Raw genomic sequence first — 25,829 nt, 5'->3', positions numbered from 1 at the left:
CGGAAGGTAAACAGGCTAAGAACTTTGAACTTTATTCTAAGAATGATGAGAAACAACTTTGGTATTATTTAAAGTCTAGATAGAATTTGGGGCTGAAGCAAGAATAATAATGGACATTTTCTTAGATTGTTCCTTTCATTTGCTCTTTTCTCCTCAAGTGGAATGATAAGCAAGATCTAAGTGTTCCTTCGTGTTTCCTTTCTCCTGACTTTACCATCCTGCTCTGTGTTGTTTTTCAAAGAAAAAAACTTCATCATCTCTTGCCAGCTCTAAGGGAGAAGAAAAAAGATCCATGCAGGAGTAAAAGACTTACTCCAAACCTTGTACCAATTACATAGAAACCGGTTTATAGTTCTAATTTATCTTAACCTTTGGTTTCATTTTTTAAATTCTAAATATTCTAAATCTAGAGTATCTAACTTTAAGGAGTCCCTGAATCAGCAGGAATTATATGGAACATTTTTTTAAGTGTGCTTTATTGTGTATTTTGAAGGCAGTGCAGATCTACAGGGGAAAAGATCCACAGATATATCAAATTATTGAAGGATTTTTGATTCCCCCTCTAAATTGGGGGTGGAGGAGTAAATATTATGTTCTTACATGAAGGTAGAATTTATCATCATTGTGAAATACAAGTCATGTCATTCTAAAACATTAAACACCAAGTACTGTTTGGTTTATTTAAAAGAGCAATGAAGAATTAAAACTATTAAATTAATGTATGGTTAATAGTCAAGACAGGATAGTACAAGATATGGTCCAATCTTGTACACCTTCTTCATGTTGAAGACTATATACAAAAGTCATAATCATGATCTAAAATCATTTACAAAATTATGAGTTGGTATTTATATTATCAAGTAAAGACTTATTATGTTGACAGATTTTAGGGTTAATTTTAATTTCAATTATTAGGCAATAGGTAATCCATGAACTGTATTATATAGGGTGATTTTCTGCACTGCCTTCTCCTTGAAGATAACATTCTGTGAACTCACAGGCAGATTCCTAATAAAACAAAAGAGCAAAACTCAAGCCTTCTTTGTTCTCCAAAAGTCTCCAGAGTTGCTTGGTTGGCACAATGAGTCATCTTCTATGCGTTATAAATGTGAGTCTCAGACGAGACATCCATGCAGTCTACGTCTTGGAATCCCTCCGTCTACACCGCAGCGTCTCATTGTCACTTGCACCTACAGGATTCCCAAAGACCCTCCTACCTTTCCTTTCCTTCCTCCCTCCTTCTCTGCCCCCCTAATTTCCTACCTTTCTTCCGTTCTCGGTCTCTCTCGAGCATCCCTATGCACAGACTAAATGCAAGGTCCCTCCGCTAAAGCCTCACAGCTTTAACTCCTCACAGCTATCAAACTATCAGACCTTAAAACCCTCCTTCCTGCAGGGCACCTTCAATCCTTTTATTAAACAATGGAGACACAGAAGCTGGAGTTCTCGGGTTTCCAAACAGAGTCCAGGTCGGATTGGCTGAGCTAGATAGAGGGGCAGGGACTCCATCAAATCACAAACCTAGGATTTTCATGTTTCTTGGGCTCCTCCCTAGAATCCTGGCAACTGACTTGTATTGTTTTTCTTAAGGAACCCTGCCCGGGGTTACTATGGAGACAGGACGCTGCAACTTACAGAGCAGCTATGACCCAGAGATCACATAAGAGACTTCAGCAAACACCAGCCTTGCATTGCCTTCTTCCAAATCTTCACACCCATTTCATCCAAACCTTTTTTTCTCTTGTCTCCTTCCATGGAAGACTCAACTTCCCTGAAGCAAGAAAAAGAAAACCACGAATTGAAGGAAGTAGAGGGGCCATGGGAAAAAAAGACAGCAGCTTCTCCCCAAGACCCTGACCCTCAGTCATCTGAGCCTTTAGAGGCAGAGCAGGTACCAGAAACTGGACCCCAGCCCAGCAAAAGCCCTCCTTGGAGCCCCCGGTCCAGAACCAGCATGGTTCTGGGAGACCTCACAGTACCAGGGGCATTACCTCCCCATTCCCCTCCTCAGCAGCCCTCTTCCACTCCTCCCTTGACTCTGGGGGAGCAGGATCTTGGAACCCCACTGCAGTCAGACAGGACCACTAGTATAATTCCTAATGCTGGGACACCTCTTTCTGATCCTTTGGAACAACCATCTGACAAGAGAGAATCAACTTTTCATCGCACAAGACAATTGGAGGAAAACACCTTTCCACAGTCTCAGCAATCCAAATCTGACCTGTATGGGCCAAAGGACCCAAGCTATGATACCTCTAAACAAAAAGAGCTGAGATTTGACATTTTTCAGGAGGAAGATTCAAACAGTAATTGTGATCTTCTGCAGCTGGAGCCTGGGGCCTCAGAAGTGGCCCCCAGCGTGCTTGAGATTGCCATTCAGAATGCTAAGGCTTACCTACTGAGGACCAGTAGCAAGTCGGGCCTCAATCTGTAAGTTTCCAAGAGGAAAAAACAAAGTTTTTCAAAGCAAAAAGGGGTGTGAGTATCTCTGTGTGAGAGTGTGTTTCTGTGAGTGAATGGAAATATACTTGAGAAGATTTTCTACTAAAAGGGAGTTAGTGACATAGCTTTGTATCACAGTACTCAGAACATGTCACCTGTCAGGATTCTTCAAATTTCTTTGAAGAACCTAGGCACACAGAAATAAAATGTAGGATTGTTGGTCATGGGCTTTGTCCGAATCAAACAAACAAAAAAGCAATATAGTGAAGTCTAAGCATCTTTCCAGGATTATTGTAATAAATAAGTGTCTGCAGATATACAGAGAGAACATGTCTGCAATCTAAGCATTCTAGTGCTTGCATGACTTGGCTCTGAGTTCCTTCCCAACACAGTTTTCCTGGGACTGTCCTGATTTGAACACTGAAAGTTCTTCATCCTAAGAAAATGCTCAATCCTGGGCCAACTAGGAAAATTGGTCACCATAGGAGGCCTTTAGGGCACATGCTATTTATCCACTTTTCTCTTAAAATGTGATGGTCAAATAAGTTCTGGGAATCCTACTGTAGTTTGAATTTCAAAATTCATGAAAGCAAAGCTCTGTAGAGGATCTTGCCTCAAGGGTTACAGAATAATAGCTGGATTTTATGGTTAGAAAGGAGTTTAGAAAAACATAAGATGAACTTATCTGTTTTTAAGTGGTGGAAATGACTGTGAGAGAACAGAATTTTCTCGTTTCCACTGGCTCACATCTCTCATATATCTACTTCTCTATCACTGTGCTCCAGTCACACAGCCTGGTGAGTTTCATGTTGTTCTCTCTGCACAGCAGTTCCCTTCCCTTAGTCTTCTGGCAGACTCTCACCCTTCAGAATTCAGCTTCCATACAACTTTGTTATAATAATCTATTATTTTCCTTCATTGGACTTAATGCCCATTATAATTTCATTCACATTTATAGGCTTATATTTTTAAAATATTTTTTTAGTTGTAGATGGACACAGTGACTTTATTTTATTTAGTTTTTTTAAAATGTGGTGCTGAGAATTGAACCCAGTGCCTCTCACGTGCTAGTGCTCTACCACTGAGCCACAACCCCAGCCTCGTGGGCTTACATCTTAATGTCTTCCTCTTCTACTGGAATGGAAACCCCAAGAGTGAAGGGATCATGTGAGTCTTGTACATCACAGTGTACTTAGTGCCTAGCACAATGCTGTCAACTGATGATTGAATGAGGATATGTGAATGAATGGCAGCTCAGGACTACAGTCCTCACCCTCTGAATCAATTTCAGTTCTCATTATAATCTGTTGAGATGCTTCCTGTTTTGCCTGTAAATTCTGAGTGCTTACTGAACATACAATGTGACAAATATTTGCAGCTGTTACTAAGCTTTAGAAAATGTAAAATATGATTTTAAAGTCTAATGAAAAAAGTATTTGCTGTGAGAAATCTTCCACAAAACTTGAGATTGAACAATTTTAAATATTGTTTATAATCTATCATTTTAGATAAAACTTACTTATACAGAATGTAATTTTGCAATTTAGTAGAAGATTATACTTGAATACCTAGGATAAATTTGTCATAATGTGCCAGGTTAAATAACAAGCATGAGTTGATAAATGTTTTACAATCACAAAAGAGCTTCATAAAAATACTTGTGAGTTTACTAAACATGTAAAATTGAATACAAAAAGTAAAGTAAGAAAATTCTCTTAATGAATTATTTTCTAGCTGATATTACTTAATATTTAAATTTATTTTATTTTCAAATGCTGTTTCTGAGTTAATAAATGAATACTTTCCAAAGTATTCACCATTATCCTCTTTAGAGCCTGCAGTTAAAAACTGCTTAGTGTTGGACGCAGTGGCACACGCCTGTTATCCCAGCTACTCAGGAGGCTGAGACAGGAGGATCGTGAGTTGAAAGCTAGTCTCAGCAAAAGTGAGGTGCTAAGCAACTTAGTGAGCCTTGTCTCTAAATAAAATACAAAATAGGGCACTAGAGATGTGGGTCAGTGGTTGAGTGTTCCTGAGTTCATTCCCTGATACAAAAAAAAAGAAAAAATACTTAGTAAAGATGCCTTTAATCCCCACCTTTCATATGCAGATCCAATTTGGCAATCATAAAAACTGTTTTTGTAGCAATGAAAATCTGTTATTAAATACAGAATCTAATAATTTTTTGCTATTGAACAAAAAGTCAAGAGGAAAAATTATTTCCTCTTTTTCAATCATTCAATCAAAACAAATTATTAATACTGCTTAATTGAAAAAATGCTGACACATGCCTGTAATCTCAGCAACTCAGGAAACTGAGGCAGGAGGATCACAAGTTTGAAGGCAGCTTCAGCAATTTAGCAATACCCTAAACAATTTAGTGAGACTCTGTCTCAAAAATAAATAAAAATAAAAAGACTGGGGATGCAGCTCAGTGGTAAATACTCCCCTAGTACAATTCTCAGTTCAAAAATATATATTTATTATGTATTTAGATTTAATAAAAGCTGGGCACGGTGGTGCTCACTGTAATCCCAGTGACTTGGGAGGCTGAGGCGGGAGGACTACAAATTCAAAGCCAGCCTCAGCAACTTAGGAAGACCCTGTTTCAAAATAAAACATGAAAAAGGCTCAGTGATTAGTGCCCTGGGTTCAGGCATATGGCTCAGTGGTTAAGCACCTTTGGGTTCAATCCCTGGTACAAAAAAAAAAAAAAATCTAATAAAAGTATATCAGATATGTACTTAAAAATTTTTTGTTGTAATACCTGACTGGGGAAATATGAATAACACACTTATGGACATTATATTAAAACTTAAAACATTTATTGAAAAATAAAATGAAAATTTTGACTTGGATTCTGATTTCCCTAGCCCCTACTGGAGCAAATCAAACACTCTAGTTAAAAACCTGCTATTGCCCTGTAACAACCATCTTTTTAGTCTAGAGAGTTCTCCATGAGTTTCAAGACTAAATGGAAATTAGGCAAGCTTGATGAAGTTTTAAAGAAACTCCTAGTCAAAACAATCTTGTTCACTTACAAGAACAGCAACATTTGGGCACAGAATAACATATTCTCCAAACATAATATTTGTGAATGGCCTTTCACATTGGTTGTGCATAGCATCTACATGTTTTCTTGTGACATTCTTAAGGTCTAAGATAAATACATTAACAAAGAAAGCTCAAAATAATATATCAATTAATAGGAACTATACACTTATCGATTTATTGTGTTTCTTTCTAGCAAGGGAGGAAATAAATAAAAAATGAAACTCCAATTTTGGCCATGGAAAAACCTAATGCAGTTTCTAGATAGGAAATATATAATGTACAATATTTCATAGCAGCATGTCAGTGTTCTCAGAAAGGGCTCAGTATTGTTTGGGGAAATGTCTTAAAGTGGTGTGTCCTTGAGCATGAAGGAGATTTTATATTATTTTTTAAGAGGAATGATGTACTGGAAACAAACAAAGGCTCTCAGCTGGGACTTAACCAAGTATGAAAGTGATTTTTGTTAGATTTATCTCACTGGACAGAGAGTCAAGTAATTAGAAACAAAATTTGAGAGATACATCCAGCAGAGAGGCAATTTATGCACCTTTCCACATTGAACAGGAAATTTTCTTTTCAATATGAAAGCAGTTTTGATCAGTTTTTGTCTTCCTAAAAATAAATCCACACTGCAAATCTGCTATTGGAAAATCATACCCTAATAGTTATGAATAAAATGCAAAGAATTCCTGAGAGGGTAGGGATAGCTTCATTAATTTGGTTGTGAAATAAAAAGCAGGGTTTTTGATACAACAAGATATTAGATATGTCACTTTAGAATTAAGGGGTAATACTTGATGACAGTTGTCTTTTAGTTGTGTCTGAATGGAGATTGCAATACGAAATGCATTTCTTGTAGGTCTGAAAACACTGAAGTAGATAATTGGCTTTAAAAACAAGGTAGAATCACTAGGATTTAAAAAATTGGATTTGGTGAGGGCAGAGGAAGGGGGCATGGAAAATAATTTAAGGTAAATCAGTGAAAAATGTTTATCACTTCAAAGTATGTAACCAAGAGATTTCAGTTTCAGAAATGAAATGTAAAAAATGTACCTGATATAGAATATGTATCTTGTTATAATGTTTTTTTCTTTAATAACTTAAACATCCAAATTGTATCAGAAGCATTTTCTAAGAAAGTTGTAGAATAGGTTCTTTCATGGTATAAATTATCTTCACTGAAAAATCTTTGAAGACTTCAAGTTGTTGAAATTCCCTAAAATAATGCTACTAAGACTGTATCAAATGCTTGTTTAAATGCTCTTGATGTGTGTGTGTGTGTGTGTGTGTGTGTGTGTGTGTATGTGTGTGTGAATGTGTGTAATTTGGAATCTTCTCTGTTTGGGCAGATACGATCATCTTTCTAATGTGCTGACCAAGATATTAGATGAGCGTCCTGAAAATGCTGTTGACATCATTGAAAATATTAGCCAAGATGTGAAAATGGCTCATTTTAGTAAAAAATTAGATACACTCCAAAATGAGAATGAGCTGCTTCCAATGTATGAAATAGCTGAGATGCAGAAGACTCTTTTTCTCCAGGGAAATTTAGAAGGAGCTGATCAGGAATTAGAAGATGAAATAGTGAGTCACTATTTTAATTTTTTAAAAACTTGTTCTAATTAGTTATACATGACAGTAGAATGCACTTTGATACATCATTCACATATGGAGTATAATTTCTCATTCTTCTGGTTGTACATGATGTAGAATCCCCCTGGTCATATATATATATACACACACACACACAGGGTAACAATGTCTGATTCATTCTACTAGCCTTTCTACTATTATAACTTTTGATACATATTTGGATTGAGTGCGGTATGGTTTCAAGTTTTTTTTTTTTTTACTAATTATCTATTTTATAGTATTCACACATTATTTTTTCTTAAATCTCTTCAAGCTTTCTCCAATCAACCCCATTTCTCACCATGTTCTTCCTAACTGAGTCATTTTTTACAGATTCATATCATGTTTTAGTGCTTTTCAATCTTCACATTTTGCTAAATGTTTGTGGGATACGTTTCTGGAAAGCAGAGTATAAAATAGTTTCCTCCTATCTTTTGTTCTCCAAGTTGCTGTTTCTTATTAAATATTTATTGAATAATAATCAATTTCAGATAGAGTTATGCACCAGGTAATGACATTTCAGAAAATAACAGGCTACATATATGACAGTGGTCCTTTAAAATTATAATGAGATGGATAATCTCATTATAGGGGTTGGGGAGAAACACAAATAAGCCTGAGACCCTGAGGTAGGATTAGTTTTAGAACCTGGAAGAGTTAAATCATCAGGTGCAGATAAAAGCTCCATCTCAGAGTGGAAAGACTCCCAAGACTCTGGGAGGAAAGTCTCTGAAGCAATGAAATCTGAGCAACTCTGTCCCACATGAATGTTACAGTGCTCATGGTTTTATTCCTGTTTGGGACCACACCATGATTCCTGTTCTTAGTTCTCAACTTTGATTTGTTCATTCACTGATTCACTTACAAAACTCTGTGACTGTCTATTGCCTTCCAGGTTCAGAGATATACATGTGAAAAAGACTTCTGATTTTGAGTTGCTTAAAGTTTAGTGAAGGAGACAACAAAAACTGGATGAGTGCAGTAGATAGTTTAATATGATGGAAAAACTTGGGCTTTGGAGTTCCATCTGTGTAGCAATGCTATATCATTCACTTTGAGTTGTGTGACTTTGGGAAAGTAACTAAACTTCTAAGTTGGGGGGGGGGGTGACGAATAACTTCTTAGATTGATACAGCAGGAGAGGGAGCCGTTTATTGTAGGACAACAGAGCTATTTATACATTTTGCACAGCTTATCTTAATTAGCATACACTAGATACATCAGTCAACCAATAAGGAATCTCCACACTTAATGGCTCGCTTTTGTTACTTCTCAAACCATTCCCTCTGGCATTTTGCCAGGCACCATCCAGACTTGTTTACGAACTCTAACATTCCCCTAGCAAAATGCCAGGTGTTATTTTGACTTGTCTACAGACCCCAACACTAAGTGTCAGAGATAATCACTCAGCAGTAGAGGTAGTCAAAAGGTATAAAATAGGTATAAAGTTTGGCATATACTAGAAATGTATTATAGCAGTTATTATTATATTGTTTTGACAGCAAGCTACAGGGTCAGACAGAATGGAATAACTAACTCTGGTGCTGGAAATTAGGCAAGACTTTGTAGCGCAGGTGATATTTCATTTGTAACATGAAGGATAAGTAGAAGATCACCAAAGTGAAGACCAAAAGAAATAAAATTCTGAGGGAAAAAGGGACAATAGTAAAGTCAGGAAAGAGTATTTGTTATGGTTTGGATATGCAGTGTCTCAAAAAAGCTCATGTATGAGACAATGCAGAAATGTTCAGAGGTTATATGATTAGATTATATAGCTATAGCCTAATCAGTGGATTAATCTGCTTGATGTATTAATAATTTGAAAGAACTACTGTACGTGGTGGTAACTGTTTGCAGGTTGAGTGTGAGTAGATCACTGGGACCGTGTCTTTGGGGTTATGTATTGTCCCTGGCAAGAGGAGTTCTCTCTCTGTTTCCTGGCTGTCATGTCCTGAGCAGCTTTACTGTCACACCTTTCATCTTCACCTGGAGCCCAGAGCTTTGGAGTCAACCATACATAAACTCCCTATAAATCCATAAGCTCAAATAAACTTTTCCTCCTCTAATCTGTTCTTGTCCAGTATTTTGATCACAGCAACGAGAAGCTGACTAAAACATTATTCACATTTCAAACAGCCACATATCACTTGAGTTAGATGGGCGAACTCCTGCAAACAAAAGGCAATGAGTGACACAAAATGACTAAAAGGAGATTTTGAGAATAATAAATGTAGGGCTCAATAAAGAAAATGAGAACTGTGGCAATAGGCTAAGAAGAAATTATATTTTGACATAGAGTAATAATACAAACAAAAGTAGATCATTTGTAAGAACAGCAAGTGCTCTCCATTTCTCTATCTTATGAGTCAACATTTTGTCTTACAAGTTATATTGATCTCAGAAAATGCTCTTTCTAACTTTCCTAAATTTTCATAAATGTTTTACTATACTATACTTGATATTATGCTTGTTCATTTTTCTGTATTTCTATAATAGAATTATTTATTTATGTTATCTTTATTATTTAAGTCTAAAAGTATGTGTCATAAGTAGGGGCAAGCATCTGACTATATTATATCTTTAAGTATAGGCAATGTCTGGGCACTTATGATGTTTTCTTTTTATTTATCCTGATTGTTACCCTAAATAGGTTAATGTATTGATTTTTATTTAACACACACATATGTAAAACCATGTATTTAACAAGTATTTTTATGGCAATATAAGCATATGTGTATATATATAAAACTATGTTCTTTCTAAACACATGGGCACATAAGTTATATATATATATATATATATATATATATATATATATATATACTTTATTTTAGGGTAGTAAGAGTTGCTTAAATATGCTTTATAAAACAAGGGTGTTGAATTTTGATCATTGATAGTAGTTATTAATTTTTTCTGCCTAAAAGCACACACAAAACAGGGCCACTGTAATATATTAGTGAGTATAAGACACAATGAATGTAAGAGGTTACACTTACAAGTAAGGAGAAAAGAATTTAAATTTAGAATTATCATAGTTTGAGTTAAGTATTTGAAGAAATGTTGAAGAAGTGGTGGAGACATAAAGTAGCACTAATATAAGATGTATAAGGAGGAAAGAGAAGTGAACATTCCCTTATGGATAAAATTTTAACCCCAGCATTTGTTTCCCAGGCAGAAAGCTCTCTTCCAAATGTAATGGAGTCAGCTTTTTATTTTGAACAAGCCGGAGTTGGTCTGGGCACTGATGAGACTTACCGAATCTTTCTTGCCCTCAAACAACTTACTGAAACCCACCCAATCCAAAGATGCCGTTTCTGGGGCAAGATCCTGGGTATAGAAAGAAATTATATTGTAGCTGAAGTGGAATTTCGTGAGGGGGAAGATGAAGAGGAGGTGGAGGAGGAAGAAGTAGCTGAAGAAAGGGACAATGAAGCAATTGAAGCTGATGAAGAGGAGGAAGATGAATTACCAAAGCCCTTTTACAAGCCCCCACCAACTATACCCAAAGAAGAAAATAGAACAGGCGCCAACAAATATGTCTATTTTGTTTGCAACGAACCAGGAAGACCTTGGGTGAAGTTACCATCAGTTATGCCTGCACAAATTGTGATTGCAAGAAAAATCAAGAAATTTTTCACTGGGAGATTAGATGCTCCCATCCTAAGCTACCCGCCTTTCCCAGGAAATGAGAGCAATTACTTGCGAGCACAAATTGCCAGAATTTCAGCAGGAACTCAAGTCAGCCCTCTAGGATTCTTCCAGTTTGGTGAAGAGGAAGGAGAGGAGGAGGAAGAAGTGGAGGGTGGGAGAGAGAGCTTTGAGGAAAACCCTGATTTTGAAGGCATTCAAGTGATGGATCTAGTGGAATCTCTCTCCAATTGGGTTCATCATGTACAGCATATTCTTCCACAGGTAGGGGTATTTGCCAGGTGATGTACAAATTCAATATAGCTATGTGTATTCATTTTAAAAACAGTTCTTTTACTCTATCTCCAAAAAACTTGAATCTTTATCCCAAGAACACTATAGGATTATAACAAAAATGGGGAGGGGAAGCAAACAGTGACATAGGACACTATTACATAGAACCTATTGTGCCAGGTGCTACTAAGAGAAATATATCTGCCAAGTATGGTGGAACACACCTGTGATCCCAGCATCCCAGCAGCTTGGGAAGCTGAGGCAGGAGAATCATGAGTTCAAAGCCAGCCTAAGCAACAGCAAGGGTCTAAGCAACTTAGTGAGACCCTGTCTCTAAATAAAATACAAAATAGGGCTGGGGTTGTGGCTCAGTGGTTGAGTGACCCTGTATTCAATCCCCAATACCTGCTCCAAAAGCATTTTATATATAATAAAATATAATTAAGGGGCTATATATAATCTCATCTACATACATAATTTAATCTTCATTAAAAACTCTATGAAAGATTGAATATTACTATCTTTATTTTATAGATGAGGAAACTGAAGCAGAGGGTTTAGGAAACATGACAAAGTAATATAGCTAATAATTACAGTCAGATAGATGTGAAGCAGTGCAGAATAGACCCAGAGTCCCCCTTCTTAATTACTCTGCTATACTTCCTTGTTTGTGGGTAGAAAAAATCTTCATTATACTTTTAACTAGATAAGAGATACACTTAGAGAGCTCTAGATAAATTGAGAAATTATAACTGCCTACCTACCTTATTACCTCACTTAAAATTTTGTTGTTTAATAATCATACCATATTAGCTTTACTTCACTTATATAAATCACATATGACAAACCAACAAAAAACATTATTACCTTTTCACTGATAGTTTTAAAGCATACATAAACCTTCAAGTTCTGCAACTTCAAAAAGTGGACAAATTACTGGAATAAATAATACATTTTACTCTTGAAATGACCTAAATGGAAATAGCCTTTGATAAATAACTATAGAATGAATGAATGGATAATCGACTGATGTCCCACACAATGAAAACTCATTCTGATTATTGCTTTAATAGGAACAAATATTCTGAAATGTTAAGGTCCTCATGAGACTATTAAATAATGCAAAATTCATTTCCAGGGTCGCTGTAATTGGTTCAATCCTGTGCAAAAAGATGAGGAAGAAGAAGAGGAAGAAGATGAGGAAAAAGAAGAAAAAGGCGAAGATCCTGACTACATAGAACAGGAAGTGGGGCCCCCTCTTTTGACACCAATCTCTGAAGATTTAGGTAACTTATATGACTGTCAACCCAGAATCACATAAACTACACAATATGAGCATTCTGTGGCAAATCTCTAAAAGTGAACTTGGAGCCATGGTTTCCTCCCCTTCCCCTTCATGTGTTCCAGAATGGCAGGAGAGAAGAATGCCGTTGTCCATGCCAATGTGCTCTGACAGAAGCTGAAAGAATGATGTAGGGAGGGAACACAGTGGGCCGTAGCTCTTGCTAGAAATGATCACAGGGTCTTAAGCTTCATTCTTGTCTTGCTTTCTGCAAACTTGAACACCGGTGCTGCTCTCTTTACAATCACTCTTGTGCCATGTTCCTGTTTTTCTCATCTGCTTTGCTTGTGCTTGCAACACTTAGTCTCTTCCACAGTAACAATTTGACCTTTCATTTGGTTATGAATACTACTCCCTCTACCACAGAAATCCCTTCTCCATTAATAAAGCCTGTGTTGCAAAAATGAATATGTGTGTACATATATGTACATATATTTGAAATTTTATTATTCCAAAACATTCATAAATTCTCTCCTGATTTTGTTAAGCTGCTGTCTTAACTTTTCCTTCTCTATCAAGTGTGCCTGTATCTGTGTATAAGATTTATAAAAATGACTTTGGTTATATAGTATCTTCTTGTCTGTTAAGGAGTTAAGTTTTCAAATCTCTCCTTGGGTTCCAGAGATTCAGAATATGCCTGCTTGGACAACACGGCTGTCCTCAAATCTCATCCCACAGTATGCTATTGCAGTCCTCCGATCCAACCTCTGGCCTGGAGCATATGCCTTTTCCAATGGCAAGTAAGCATCTGACCACTTTACAAACTCATTGTTGTGACTGTTTAACTCTGGAAATTATGTTCTCACTAGCATATTAATCTACTATTGCTTTAACTCAACTTTGACGTATCAGGTACGCGTGGCCTAAGATTTATTCAAATAGCATCTCTATTAAACAGTAAAAGATATTAGAACAATTCAGGCTTTTGCCCTTTTATCTTAGTTATCTAATTAATTGAATTAAAATATGTTTTTTCATCTATGATTACTGGGGTAATTTACTTATACATTCACTTAGATAAATGGAGATAATTGTAAGCAGTGTTTAAATTAGTTTAAGACTCAGATCATTTTTATTGAACATCTTAGTAAAAGATAATTTTAAATATGTTTTATGTAGGCTGTCACTCTCAAGGAAATTAAGATATAGAGGATACTAAAAATCCTTTAATCCCTCGCCAACACGTACACCTCCATTTGTCTCACACTTCCACTTCTTTCCTAATAACCTAGTGTTTAAAGCTCAACAGAGCAGGAGAGCACTGAGCGGCCAGGTGTCAGAGTAGCCCTTGTGGCAGCAAGCCAACATCAGAGCTGACTAAGCCTTTCATCATTACTGTGCTAGCATGAGGAAGAATCATTTTTGTCTTCTCCCTGTTCCATTTTCTCCCATGTGATGGCCGCCAGTGGAGAGTCAGATAGGAAGGTGCCACAGATGTGGGGTTCTGGCATCATCTCATTGACAAGGGAGTCTCTGAACAAAAGGCTTCTGCAATATGGATGGAAGACGGGGTGGGGGAACTAGGAGGGGATGGAAAAGGAGGCCTTCAGGACTCAGCTCCAATCCTAGAAACAAGCTACCTGGGCTAGGAATGTGAACATGTGAAGAGCAAGACCAGCCAGAGGGGCCAGAGTCCTAGGCCACAACCCCCTTAGATAAGACAACACACTGGTTGAGCCCGTTTGCTGTGGGAAGGGCAGTTGTCCAGTGAGGGCAACCAGGTGAAGCTTTTGCAATTGCCTATGGTGAAACCTAAAAATGTGACACATGAGTTTTTAATGACAAGGCTGACTCCTTGCACAAGCCATGAGCTTGCTGGGTTAGCAATGTTTTGAACTTCTTTAACTTTATGCAGGGTATTAAGTGTTTTTCTGAATAATTAAATAAGGCCTTTACTTGGGGTCTGGGTATAGTGTACATTTTGACAGGGTCTGGCCCCAGGGTTTCCTTAACCAGCTTAAGCAGTTCGATCAAAACAATTTCTTGTAGTAGAATTACTGAAGGATATTTTACTTCTAGCATTTAAAATGTATTGTTTTTTAAAATTATGGGACCATGATACAATAATAGCACTTCATTGCTATAGAATGGTCATTTTCTTACTGAACAGAATATACAGACTTATTTATATATTTTTTTACTTACAGAAAGTTTGAGAATTTCTACATAGGGTGGGGTCATAAGTATAGTGTGGACAATTACACACCCCCAGTTCCACCACCAGTCTATCAAGAATACCCTAGTGGACCAGAAATTACAGAAATGGATGACCCTGATGTGGAAGAGGAGAAGGCTTTCAGGGCTGCACAAGAAGCAACTGTATTTGCAGCTGAGGAAAATGAAGAAACTGAGGAAGATGAAGATGAAGACTAGTAAGAATAAAATTAGCTGACACCTATGTTTCATGAGTATAGACAAACCCCTTATGTGAGATTGATTATATACATGTATGCACATAGATACAAACATATATATAAATTGGCCATTATCCGTGTGCATGTTATTCTTTAGAAATAGGAAACTTGACATTTCATGTGTAGAACTATTAATGGGTATATAAAAAGATACTCAGTGGATTTTCCAGAAGCTAAATAATGTGATCATATTACTCTTCTGACTACCCTGGCTAGTAGAATATATGCTTATGTATTCTTGTTTTTAAAAGGTCTGATTTAATTTCTAATACGATAAACATTAAAAGTCTAATCCACCAGGTTCCTTGGAAACTTCTATACTTTTGAGTGTCAAGGAGTAAGGAGAACAAAAGCACTAGTAATCAGTAAATTTGAGCATGCATTTCTAACCTTTGTAAAAACTGACTCAAGGCATGTATTCTTAAACATTTGTAATTGCTGGTGGTCAAGCCTGTGATATTGAGTACAAATACCATTTATGTTCATTTTCTTTTTGTAGGGGAAGGTTCATAATTTCATGACCTGCTCAAAGACTATTGGAACATTTTGAGTTCTTTGTATATTCTGGAAATTAATGAGCCAATCCCCAAAATCCAAAGGTCAGATGTTCTCTCTGATATGTGAATGCTAACACACAACAAAGGGGGTGGAGAATAAAAGTTCAGTGGATTAGATAAAGGAGAATGAAGGGAAGGAGTGGTAGGAATAGAAAAGACAGTGAAATAAATTTGACATAACTTTCCTACGTACATATATGAATACACCACAGTCAATCTCAATAATCTGTATATCCACAAGACTGGGATCCTAATTAGAATAAGATATGCTTCATGTTCGTATAAATATGTCAAAATACTGTATAATACTGTCATACAATATATAACTGAAAAGAACAAACAAAAAAGACTATTGGAGTGCTCATGCAATTGCCCCTCTCCACCCCGATTTTTGCTACTGGTGATTGAACTCAGACACTTCACCACTGAACTACATTACCAAACCCCAGCCTTTTTTTTTCTTTTTAATTTGGAAATGGAGTCTAAGTTGTCAAAGCCAACCTCAAACTTGTGATCCTCCTGTATCAGTCTCCCAAGTCTCTTGCTACCTACCAAGCTCAGCAAGTCCCTTTTGAACTTCTCAATTTCCTCAATTGTAGACCTTGTTCATCCTATAGAAATTGATTTAAATTTGGAAAATATGATTTGAAAATATGGTAAACTGGCAGATCCAGACATTTCAAACTTACATTCTCTATCCCTACATTTCTAAAATATTATAAATCAATTAAAAAGGGGGGATTTTTTTAAGTCCAGCTGTATAAGTCACCCTGAATTATGAATAAGAACTAGGTGCTACTCCTGAAATCATGGCTTTCACTGAAGCGGAAATATGAAAAGGTAAATATAAAGTTAGAATAGACTGTAATTTAGCAAGTAGTATGATGTGACCATTACAGGGTCCCATAAAATAGTGTCTCTCAAATCGTGGTAAAGGACCAATTAAAAAATTAATTCCAGTATTAATGCTGATGTTTGTAAAATTTAAAAAAAATCAAAGCAATCCTTAATTTCTAAATTTAACTTGTCATAGACTGGAAGTTTGTGGATCACTCATCTACACTAAGTTACACTGCTTCAAGGACCTAGAAAGTGCACTTACTCTAGATTTGAGCAGATTAAGAAGTACCATTAACAGCCACCAGGTAGAGCAGTGTGGGCGAAGGGTTCTAGGCAGAAAGAGCTGGATTTTGGCAATAGTCTTGAGTCTGAGTGAACTTGCCTTGAAGGGATGAGAGAGGAACCTGGAGAGGTGAGCTGAGGCCAGAGGGTAGAAAGGATGGATTTTTACCCATGAACAATGGGGAGGATTAAACTAGAAAGTCATACAACTCATTTGTATTTTAGAACACTTTAGCTTCAGTTTGGAAAACAAATAATAAAAAATGCATACAGGGAAACTAGGAGGTTATCAGACTACCTTGGTTAGAAAAAATGGTGGCATGAACCAGGACAATTGCAAGAGGATGTAAAATAGAAAACTGGTTACTAGTCTGCAGGACAGAACATTAGAAAGGGTGGCTCCAGAATTCTCTAATTGTCAATACTATTTCATTGTTAGAGCACAAATTTCAATCTTTGCTGGAATACCTAAAATTCATAAATCTTTATTCAGTAGATTTCTGTTCATTGTATGGTACACATTTGCATTGTTGTTGTTGCTGCTTAATCTCCATTTCTTCATTCACCTTCATTTCGTTCTGAGGACCTCTGTCCTGTTAGATAGTCTCCTGTGAATCAAATCAGTCCTGTCTAGAATCTGAATTCCGAGCAGACAATGTACTGTGGCTCCTCATCAGATTGTTCCTGCTATAAATTTCACCATGTTAGCCTTCAATTGACTGATTCCAGCCCAGTTCTCTAGTTAACAATGGATTCTGAGAACTTATGATAATCTCTTGATAATTCCCTTCTGCTGATATTGACCAATGCAGCATTCTTGCTTGGAATCATACAAGACATTCAACCAGAATTTGGAAGTCCCTTTCCTATAGGACACATTAAACACAGGACTTGGAGACAACCTATGTTTATATCTTGGATCACGATAATTTTCTTGGGCAAACTACTAACCTCTCTGAGCTTCAGCTTCCTTGTGGGCATAATAATAGTACTGTCTCAAAGAACTATTCTGAAGACTAATTAATTAACAGATTCAAATACTAAGAGCACCTAACAGAAGTAAAGACCTAATACATATTAGCTTATAACAATAATAAAAAGTAGATTTCTGAAACATACATAAGAAAAACAAAACTCATAATGCAAATGAGATATTTTATTGAAATAATTACTAAATAAGAAAGTACTACAGGTATAATTTAATAAAGGCATTTTGGAAATTAAATTATATGTTGAGTACTTAGAGAATTCAGATTCTTAAATTTTATTAAGGAGTTCAATATCTGAATTAGGAAAACGAAGTATAATTCCACAATCATTAAAATACTCAATTCTTCAAGGAATCTTCTCTGCTGTGAAGACTTCAGAAGCTTGTCTCCTGGCCTTGAAAGGGAATTTTAAAATGTATTAATTGTAAGCTAGAAATAATTATATTATATATTAAGTATTATTCTAAGATAAAAATAAAATCTGAATCTTTTTCAAGTAATGAAAATTCCTAAAGGAAAATTCCAGCCTCAAACTTATAAAATTAATAATCAACAGTTTTTTAAAAAGCCAAGCCATAAAGGAATTAAAGAACATTCAAATAAAGACAAAACAGAATGAAATAAAAAGAAAATGTAATTATTTAAGGCATAATGAGTTAAAAGTAAAAGTGCTGGCTCACAGCAGAAAAAAACAGGATGGGGAGAGGGGAAGAGAACAACAAAAGAGGAGAGCAATAGGGAGTTATAGAACCAAGAAACTTTAAGAAAACCATCTCCCTCTACCAGGGGTAGATGAAAACTAGTATAGGTCTGTAATTCCAGCTACTTGGGAGGCTGAGGAAGAAGGAGTACAAATTCAATGATACCCTAGGCAACTTAGTGAGACCTTGTCTCAAAATAAAAAATACAAAGGGTTAGGGTTGTAGCTTGGTGGTTGAGCCCCCTGAGTTCAACCCCCAGTAAAAATAAACATATATATATGCATATACAAATATAGTAAAATAGGAAATACAAGGGGGTTATGTTCTTCTATAGTTCTCTGTCTCCTTTGCCTTTAAAGTGAAGTAAAACAACGTAAAGTACTCAAATAGGAGCACCTTTGTTAAGATGTGGCAAGTCTAAATTCTAGAACTGTGTATCAATAACAAGCTCAAGTGCATAAAGCAGAGCCTCAGGAATCCTGCAAGTCATATTTTACTAAAGAAGAATTATAAAACCATTATGAGTTAGGTCTACAGATTAAGATATATTTTTACCATATTTATTGTTATGTTCATAACTCATATATTAAAATTAAGCTAAATATTATGAAATTAAATATTTTTATGAAGTTGTATAAAGCAATTGAAAGTTGCTTTTAAGTTTAAAAGAGGGACTGAGGTTATAGCGCAGTGCTGGAGCATATGCCTAGCATGTGTGAGGCACTGGGTTCGATCCTCAGCACCACATAAAAATAAATAAGGATACTGTATGTTTATCTACAACAACAACAAAGTTTAAAAGATATCCATTCCAGAAACTCAGTGATATAGAAACAAATGCTTTGTCTACTTAATGAAACAGAATGAGATGTTAGGAAATACAAAGGGATAATACTAATTTTAACTAGAAATTTTAAAGTTTTGCCCATTCAAGCATCATACTTACAACTTTCTCCTCTGAAGAAAGAGTACCCTCTACTGCCACTATCTGGTATTGCTTATGCTTTAAATTTCCCACAAATTTCCGAAGTTGCTTGAGACTGCAAGCCTCTATGTCTTGCTGTAATAGTTTCTGCATTTCTCGAGAAGGACATCCAGGATCAAATATCAATAAACATAATGTTCTGTTTTTTCTCTCTTCAATTCCAACAATTGTCCGACTATGACCTATTAAAATATAAAGTAACCAATATATGTCACATCCACCTTCTGCTATAAACACACAGATATTTATATATATATATATATATATATATATATATATTCCTGTTCTCTGTATATATGAATATTATATGGACATATATGTGTGTGTTTAGAATATTAATACGGTCAGTCATTAACGTGTCTATACCTGAGACCTCTCCTAATGCACAAAGTAATTAGTTCAACTTGCTTGTTCTTTAGGGGTTTTTTGTTCAATTTTAGTTTTCTAAAGGCTTCATTACAAAAAAATTGTGCTTCCACTCCACCAATTTTCCTTTCCCTTTCCTAGTCTTTTGATCCCCTTTCTTTCCCTCTTCTTTAATCAAATTATCTTAAATAAAATGGCTTAAAATTGACTTTCCCAGAACAAAAATATAGTTCCTAAAGGGAAACAGAAGTAAATTTATATATACTAGATATCAATGGGGAGGGCTTAATCTCCTATGGTTTGTATTCCTATTCAATGATTATGTCTCTTTATTCTGTCAATTCAAATCATCCATTTAACAAACTTGATCAAGTATCTCTATGCCAGGCACTATTTCAGCAGCAAAGAACATAACAGCAAACAAAACTAACAAAAATATCTTATATAATAATAAACACTGTAAACAAGGTAAAGAAGCGAAGGAAATACCAGTAGTGGGTAGTTGGGAAAAGGAGTTGCAGTTTTAAATAAGGTGGGGTAAGAAAATGCTTCACTTAAGTGACATAAGTGATGAACAATCAAAGAAGAGTAAAGCAAAGAAAATGACGAGCTGAGAATATGGTTCAGTGGTAGAGTACTTGCTTAGCATGCACCAGGCCTTGGTTTCTACCAATGATACCAAACAACAACAACAATAACAATAAAAAGAAAAAAGAAAGGAAAGAAAAGAAACAAAACCCAAGAAATGATGAGTTCAAAAGACCCTTAAAATGCCAGGAATATGATCCTTCATTACCCAAAAATGTACTGTAATGACCCAGTAGCTCTGAAAACGAGAGTATTGTCACAATATTCCCCCTCCTCCCTATTATCGGAAACTTAAATTGTCCAAAAGTGATAGACAATGTGTTGTCTTCCAAAGAACATTGTTTTATGAGTCATACTAACCTTGATGCTGGAGATAGATAGGAGGTTTAGATGTCCATACTACCTTGGAATTCCCTTCCCTCTCTGAAGAATAATAGTTCAAGATCCATTCAAATAAACGAGGGTGTGTACCTGAAGGACCAGTTGACTTGTGAAAATCAATAATACGGCACCTAATAAAAAAATTGACAAAATGAACTTTCACTGATGTAATTATCAAATACAAAAAAAATTTTAGATCTGCTAATTCTTTCTAGGAAGGAAGAAAGAAGATGATAAATTTTTATTATTTAACTGGAAAATTATTATCTTTGAGGGCGAAACAATTATTTAAATAACTATTCACAACAAGATTATGTCTGACATAAAGGTTACAATATTTGCTGACATATAAAATCTCCTTGAACAGTAAATGAATATCATGCTTGATTTTTAAGTAATCAACACATAATCAGAACACAGTTTTTATTCTAAATTCTTTAACCCTGATGATCAGTTTAAAGCTGACTTCTGATTTTACTTCCTCAATAGCCATTTGTATACACTAAAAATATACAGAATACTTTTAATTTTCTCAAATTCTAATAACAGACAAGAATATACGTAAAGATCATAGGAACCTGTGTGTGAACTCACATCTGTCCTTTTATCTATCTCCTACTTGGCACCAGTTAATGGTGGTGTGCCTCCTTCAAGAAAAGTCACCCTTGTGACTATACTGGTTATAATATTCAACAACTATTTTACAGAGATCAAGTATAACCCAAATCATTAACAGAATATCACTTCAAACCACAGCACAATCCAGTCTGTTTTTGTCTCTCTAGGCAATAAATTTCCAAAATATCCAAATTGTACTGGTTGCTAACCTCTGTCATATTAAATTTAATGCTAAGAACTTGCAGTTAATTACTGAGTTTCAGGTGCTCAAATAAACTTCTGGATAAACTGTTTAGATGTAGGAACAGTGCTTTAGGGTCAGCAGTCTGATTTCATGTTTAGATTTAAAATAGTGAATAGTACCCTACAGAGTATAATTTTATACAGAAGAAGACATTTAAACAGAAATTCAGAATATATTAATAAAAAGGAATATTTAACTCAAATAGTAAAAGGGAAAAGGAAAGGCAATGATTAAGAAAAATTTCAGAAATCTTTTCAGGAAGGGAAGAAAATCAGCAATCAGTAATATTTATGCAATTATAATGTAAACTCTGTCTTTAATAGAAACCGACTAAGTCATGTTAGACTGAGGGTGAGCAGGTAGAACAATTTTTAAAAAAGCAATCGATACTGTCTACAACTGATAAACCAAGAAACAGCTACAAATGCATGTTATTTAAAAACAATGGGAGTAAAAATTGCCTGTGAAAAATTGGACTTGAGAATACAGAGAGCATGAGACCTGAAATAGGGTGCTGGTTTTCCCTACCTATATATATCTCCTGGATAAAAACAAAATTGGGGGGGGGGAACAAAAAACAAACTACCAAAAAACTAAAAGATATAGCAATGATATTAAACTGAAATTTTCAGGTACATACTTTACCCTCAGGGAGGTCAGGAGTGTATATACTTCACATGCTCCAATCCAGGCCTTTGTTCCCTGTAACTTGTTATTAAGTTGAGAGGCCCCATGAGGATCAAAACCTTCCTTCCATGCATCTTCAATCATAGACTGAATTTTTGGAATGCAAGGAACTGACATACCTAAAATTATTTTAGCAAATAAAGTACATAACAGTTAATAAAGTACTGAACAATATCACTTGGCAGTATGTCATATACTGTAAAGGAGTCCACAATATGGATTTTAAGACAGTTATTCCTAATATCCACTACATAATTCTCTCCCTCCAATCAGATTTCAAGTTTCTTATGTAATATCCACTAAAGTATTACTTTGTTAAAGCTATTGATTATGTATGTTACATTTTAATTCAGTCCATTTCATATGTGTATTATATCAGAGACAAGCTCAGAGTTCAGTATTTTCATACCTTTCAAGCATTCATCATAGGCATCATTTTGTAATAATGATGAAAGTAGCATTTGGAAATTTCTGTAACCACAACCCCAACCTTTGTCTCCTAAAGATGAATGAAAGTGATCCACTGCCGAAGAAAGCCACACATGCCTCACATCTGTGGCAGCATTCTGATAATATCTATGAAGGGCTTCAATAATTCCTAAGAAAAGAGAGAAGATGCAGAAGGATTTGTTTCCACCATTATATGGCTCTATACTAACCCCATCCTCACACTACATAGCTAAATCCTAACCATTCCATCTCTTTCTTTGTAGCCTTAATTACAGCTACAACTTCAGTTCACGACCTTGCTTATTACTACAATCCAAGTTTCCTGACACTAGAAAATTGTTTGTTACACTGAACTAAAGTTGTTTATATTTCATACCTCCACATCTGCAGGACTCAACACATAAAAGTAGAACCATTGTATGAAAGCTTTCCTTGCCTCTTCATTTTATAATATATACTGTTGGAGACCATTCAGTTCTCAATAATTTGCTCCCAATCAAAAATAATACCTCTCTATAACCTACAAAATAGTATTAGTAGATGGTACATGAAGCCTACTGCAAGTAATCCTTAAATTTACCTTTATTTCAGTATATTCTCCTTGTGTTTAGAATCACACAGATCCTTCAAGGATCAAATGGTACTGTTCTCAAGGATCCTTTTTCTGTCTTGTTTTTCTGAATAATCACTGCATTTATTTTTTGTGCCCTCTAGGTACTAGTCACATTTTGTCACAGAATACTACAGTTCTGTGCATATATTTTACATACTGTAAGGACTCTATAAAGTTTATGGGCAGGGATATCTTACTTACATAGCCTATACTTGTTTTTTTCCCCATACTTTCTTATAACATGTGGCACCAAAATGACAATAGCCAAATGTTTTTTATTTGAACGATGGATATCCTGAAAGAAGATGGACTTTTGTCTTTAAGAAGGTAGATCAAAGGTTTAAGTGGTATAGAATTCATATAAAGAATACTATACTGCTGCTAATGATTCCTTTTGTTGGGAGTAGGAATTAAAATCAGTAAGGGATACACCAGGATTTAAAATACAATGAAAGATTTAACAGCTTTAAAAATGTTAAAGAATGTGACAAAACATTCAGATTTAAAAAAGAAACACTGAGGGGAATAGTTCATATAATTATATTTTTATATAAATTTTTTTACTACCCTAACATATATACAAAAAAGCAATTTAAATAACCACTTGTCAGGAGAAAGACATGCTTTGGAATAAGGCTGACCTAATTATGAATACTGGTTGGGCCAATAACAACTATATAACCTTGCCTTCAGAAAATTATTTAACCTAAGCGAAATAATCTCATGCAGAATATGTAACAATACACAAGAGGATGTTTGTTTCAAGGTAAGTGACATAATGTATAAAAAACTTTTAGAATCCAAAAAAATGTACTGAACATAGACTAGCTATTAGCTACATGTGACTACTAAGCATTTGAAATGTGGCTCTTCTAATACAGGTGTGCTATAAAATAAAAAACACATACTGAATTCAAAAGAATGTAAAAAGAATGTTAAGTATCTCATTAATAGTTCTTAATATTGATTGCATGTTACAATAATATTTTTGATACACTGGGTTTAAACTCTTAAAATGATAGAATTATGATGATGCAACACAACTTTTTGACTACCATAGTACACTTTGAATTTTACATAGTGTATTTTAAATTTTGGTCTTTCCCTGAGCTGTGAATGTGGAGTAAGATATTCTCTCCAGATACTGAGTAACAGCTGTGAGCTACAGTTCATAGTCAGTCATGACATTACAAAGATAAACTACTGACATCCTACAGGGTACTGTATTGCTAAGCTATGATGTTCGACAACTTAGGTGTATAAAATGCATTTTCAACATAAGATATTTTCAACTTACAATTAGTTTGTCAGGCCATAACCCCACTGCAGGTCTAGGAACCTGGGCTTCTATAATTTTACCTGTGTCTTTTTACTTTTTTTTAACGTGGCTCTGAAATATTTAACTCTGTATATGGCTTCCACTAGGTTTCTATTAGCATTAGTCTACTAGATGATTAGCACACTATTTGAACTTATTCTCACCTCATACCATATAAACCTTGGATTGTGAAAATCAAACAAAATTAAATGATTTTATTACCTCAGTGGTATATGCAATATTAAAACTATGATTTTGATGTAAAAGTACCCACCAGAAGTTTTTGTTTTTCCATCATCAGTACCAAGAGCTAGCGATTCCATCATTTCAGCTCTTCTTCTATGAAATTCAGATGGAAGCATCCTACCCTTATTTACTTCAATCTCCATATTTCGTAATTGCTGTTGTTTGTATCCTCCAGAATTATCTAAACCGTATTGTCGCTATTGAACATAAAAACAAAGGGCATAATTTTTATGTTCCTGTACATTAATGAGATGGAAACTTGCCAGTTTTATTTATTTGGAAATATATATCAAAACATTCTGGTTTACAGGTTTTTACATAAATCAACTTAAAGATTTTTATGAGAATTATATATCATGTTACATAGTAGTTATATAAGAAACCTCCATAAATATTGGAAGTTTTTTGTACTGATAATGTTGAAAAGGCATTTTGCATTTTATATTATCCCCAAAAGACTTAGGAAAAGCCATTTTCTTTCCTCCTCCAAATCCTGGTGGAAAAATGTTTTGTGAATAAATGAATCACTAGTAGAAACAATATCTGAAATTAGATTTTTCCAAAGCACATTTCATGGAAAAATAGCCATGCATGAGATATTGCAAAAAAAGACAAGAGGTCAACAAATCTGGGAAAATGATATTTATAACGCATACTGGTATATTAAAGGCTTTAAGAGGTGTAGTCAAACTAGTTTAATTGAATACTTTCAAAACTATTTGATTATAAACACTTATTATTTATACATTATTCTATAATACATAGGAAAAAAAAACTCTGTGAGCATTATTAGCCCAAATAAAACTATGGTTCACAAATTAGAAATTTAAAAAAACTATGAAAAATATAAATCCATTAAAAATGTAACAGTTTAGCTCAACAAATGTTAAATTCACCTAAGGTAAACACAGTTTCAATATCATTAAAATGCACTTTGTATTACAAATGGTTCTTTCTAAATGCCTAAAATTGCAACCTATAAAAAAAAAATCTAGAACTCAAGAGGCATTTTTTCTAAGTTACCATTCATGTCTAAGTATTTATACAAGTATTTAAATTCTAAGTCTCAAGTCTCATAATTTCTCTATTGACCTACACAGGTTTGAATCAAGACTTTACCTCCTAATAACTGTCTAACTCTGGGCAAATTACTCAATCA

General features: G+C 35.0%; 2 protein-coding genes across 6 annotated transcripts in view; one reads left to right on the top strand and one right to left on the bottom strand.

Moving 5' to 3' along the window:
* Positions 1 to 1,362: 1,362 nt before the first annotated feature.
* On the top strand, positions 1,363 to 17,641 carry Rsph4a (radial spoke head component 4A). 2 transcript variants are annotated; one of them, XM_005342419.4, is made up of 6 exons: positions 1,370 to 2,430; positions 6,846 to 7,080; positions 10,300 to 11,040; positions 12,188 to 12,335; positions 13,014 to 13,131; positions 14,539 to 17,641. In XM_005342419.4, exons 1-6 carry the CDS (start codon positions 1,754 to 1,756, stop codon positions 14,762 to 14,764), a joined length of 2,145 nt encoding a protein of 714 aa, XP_005342476.3. In that variant the 5' UTR covers positions 1,370 to 1,753; the 3' UTR covers positions 14,765 to 17,641. The 2 variants fall into 2 exon arrangements, with proteins under 2 accessions (XP_077875468.1, XP_005342476.3); XM_078019342.1 differs by lacking the exon at positions 12,188 to 12,335 and having other exon boundaries at positions 1,363 to 2,430; positions 14,539 to 14,679.
* The window catches only part of Zup1 (zinc finger containing ubiquitin peptidase 1), a 20,776-nt gene continuing 12,569 nt past the window's right edge, over positions 17,623 to 25,829 (bottom strand). For all 4 annotated transcript variants that reach the window (XM_021721457.3, XM_021721459.3, XM_005342417.5 and 1 more), the window contains 6 exons: positions 24,699 to 24,867; positions 22,453 to 22,641; positions 21,997 to 22,162; positions 20,474 to 20,625; positions 19,121 to 19,341; positions 17,623 to 17,867 (listed from right to left, as the gene is read on the bottom strand). In XM_021721457.3, the coding sequence (XP_021577132.2) occupies positions 17,820 to 17,867; positions 19,121 to 19,341; positions 20,474 to 20,625; positions 21,997 to 22,162; positions 22,453 to 22,641; positions 24,699 to 24,867 (945 nt within the window). In that variant the 3' untranslated portion in view covers positions 17,623 to 17,819. The remainder of the gene's footprint in view (positions 17,868 to 19,120; positions 19,342 to 20,473; positions 20,626 to 21,996; positions 22,163 to 22,452; positions 22,642 to 24,698; positions 24,868 to 25,829) is intronic.

This window comes from Ictidomys tridecemlineatus, chromosome 8 (assembly GCF_052094955.1).
Source record: "Ictidomys tridecemlineatus isolate mIctTri1 chromosome 8, mIctTri1.hap1, whole genome shotgun sequence".
Classification (NCBI taxonomy): Eukaryota; Metazoa; Chordata; class Mammalia; order Rodentia; family Sciuridae; genus Ictidomys; species Ictidomys tridecemlineatus.
Note: the sequence above shows the minus strand (reverse complement) of the source record. Positions and strands in the feature narration are given on the sequence as shown.

Bases quoted from the DNA above. Each gene is read 5' to 3' on its own strand.
- Rsph4a (XM_005342419.4), top strand. From the start codon at position 1,754: ATGGAAGACTCAACTTCCCTGAAGCAAGAAAAAGAAAACCACGAATTG. The intron at 11,041-12,187 runs GTAGGGGTATTT...ATTCATTTCCAG, and splicing joins TACAGCATATTCTTCCACAG to GGTCGCTGTAATTGGTTCAA. The intron at 12,336-13,013 runs GTAACTTATATG...CTTGGGTTCCAG, and splicing joins ACCAATCTCTGAAGATTTAG to AGATTCAGAATATGCCTGCT.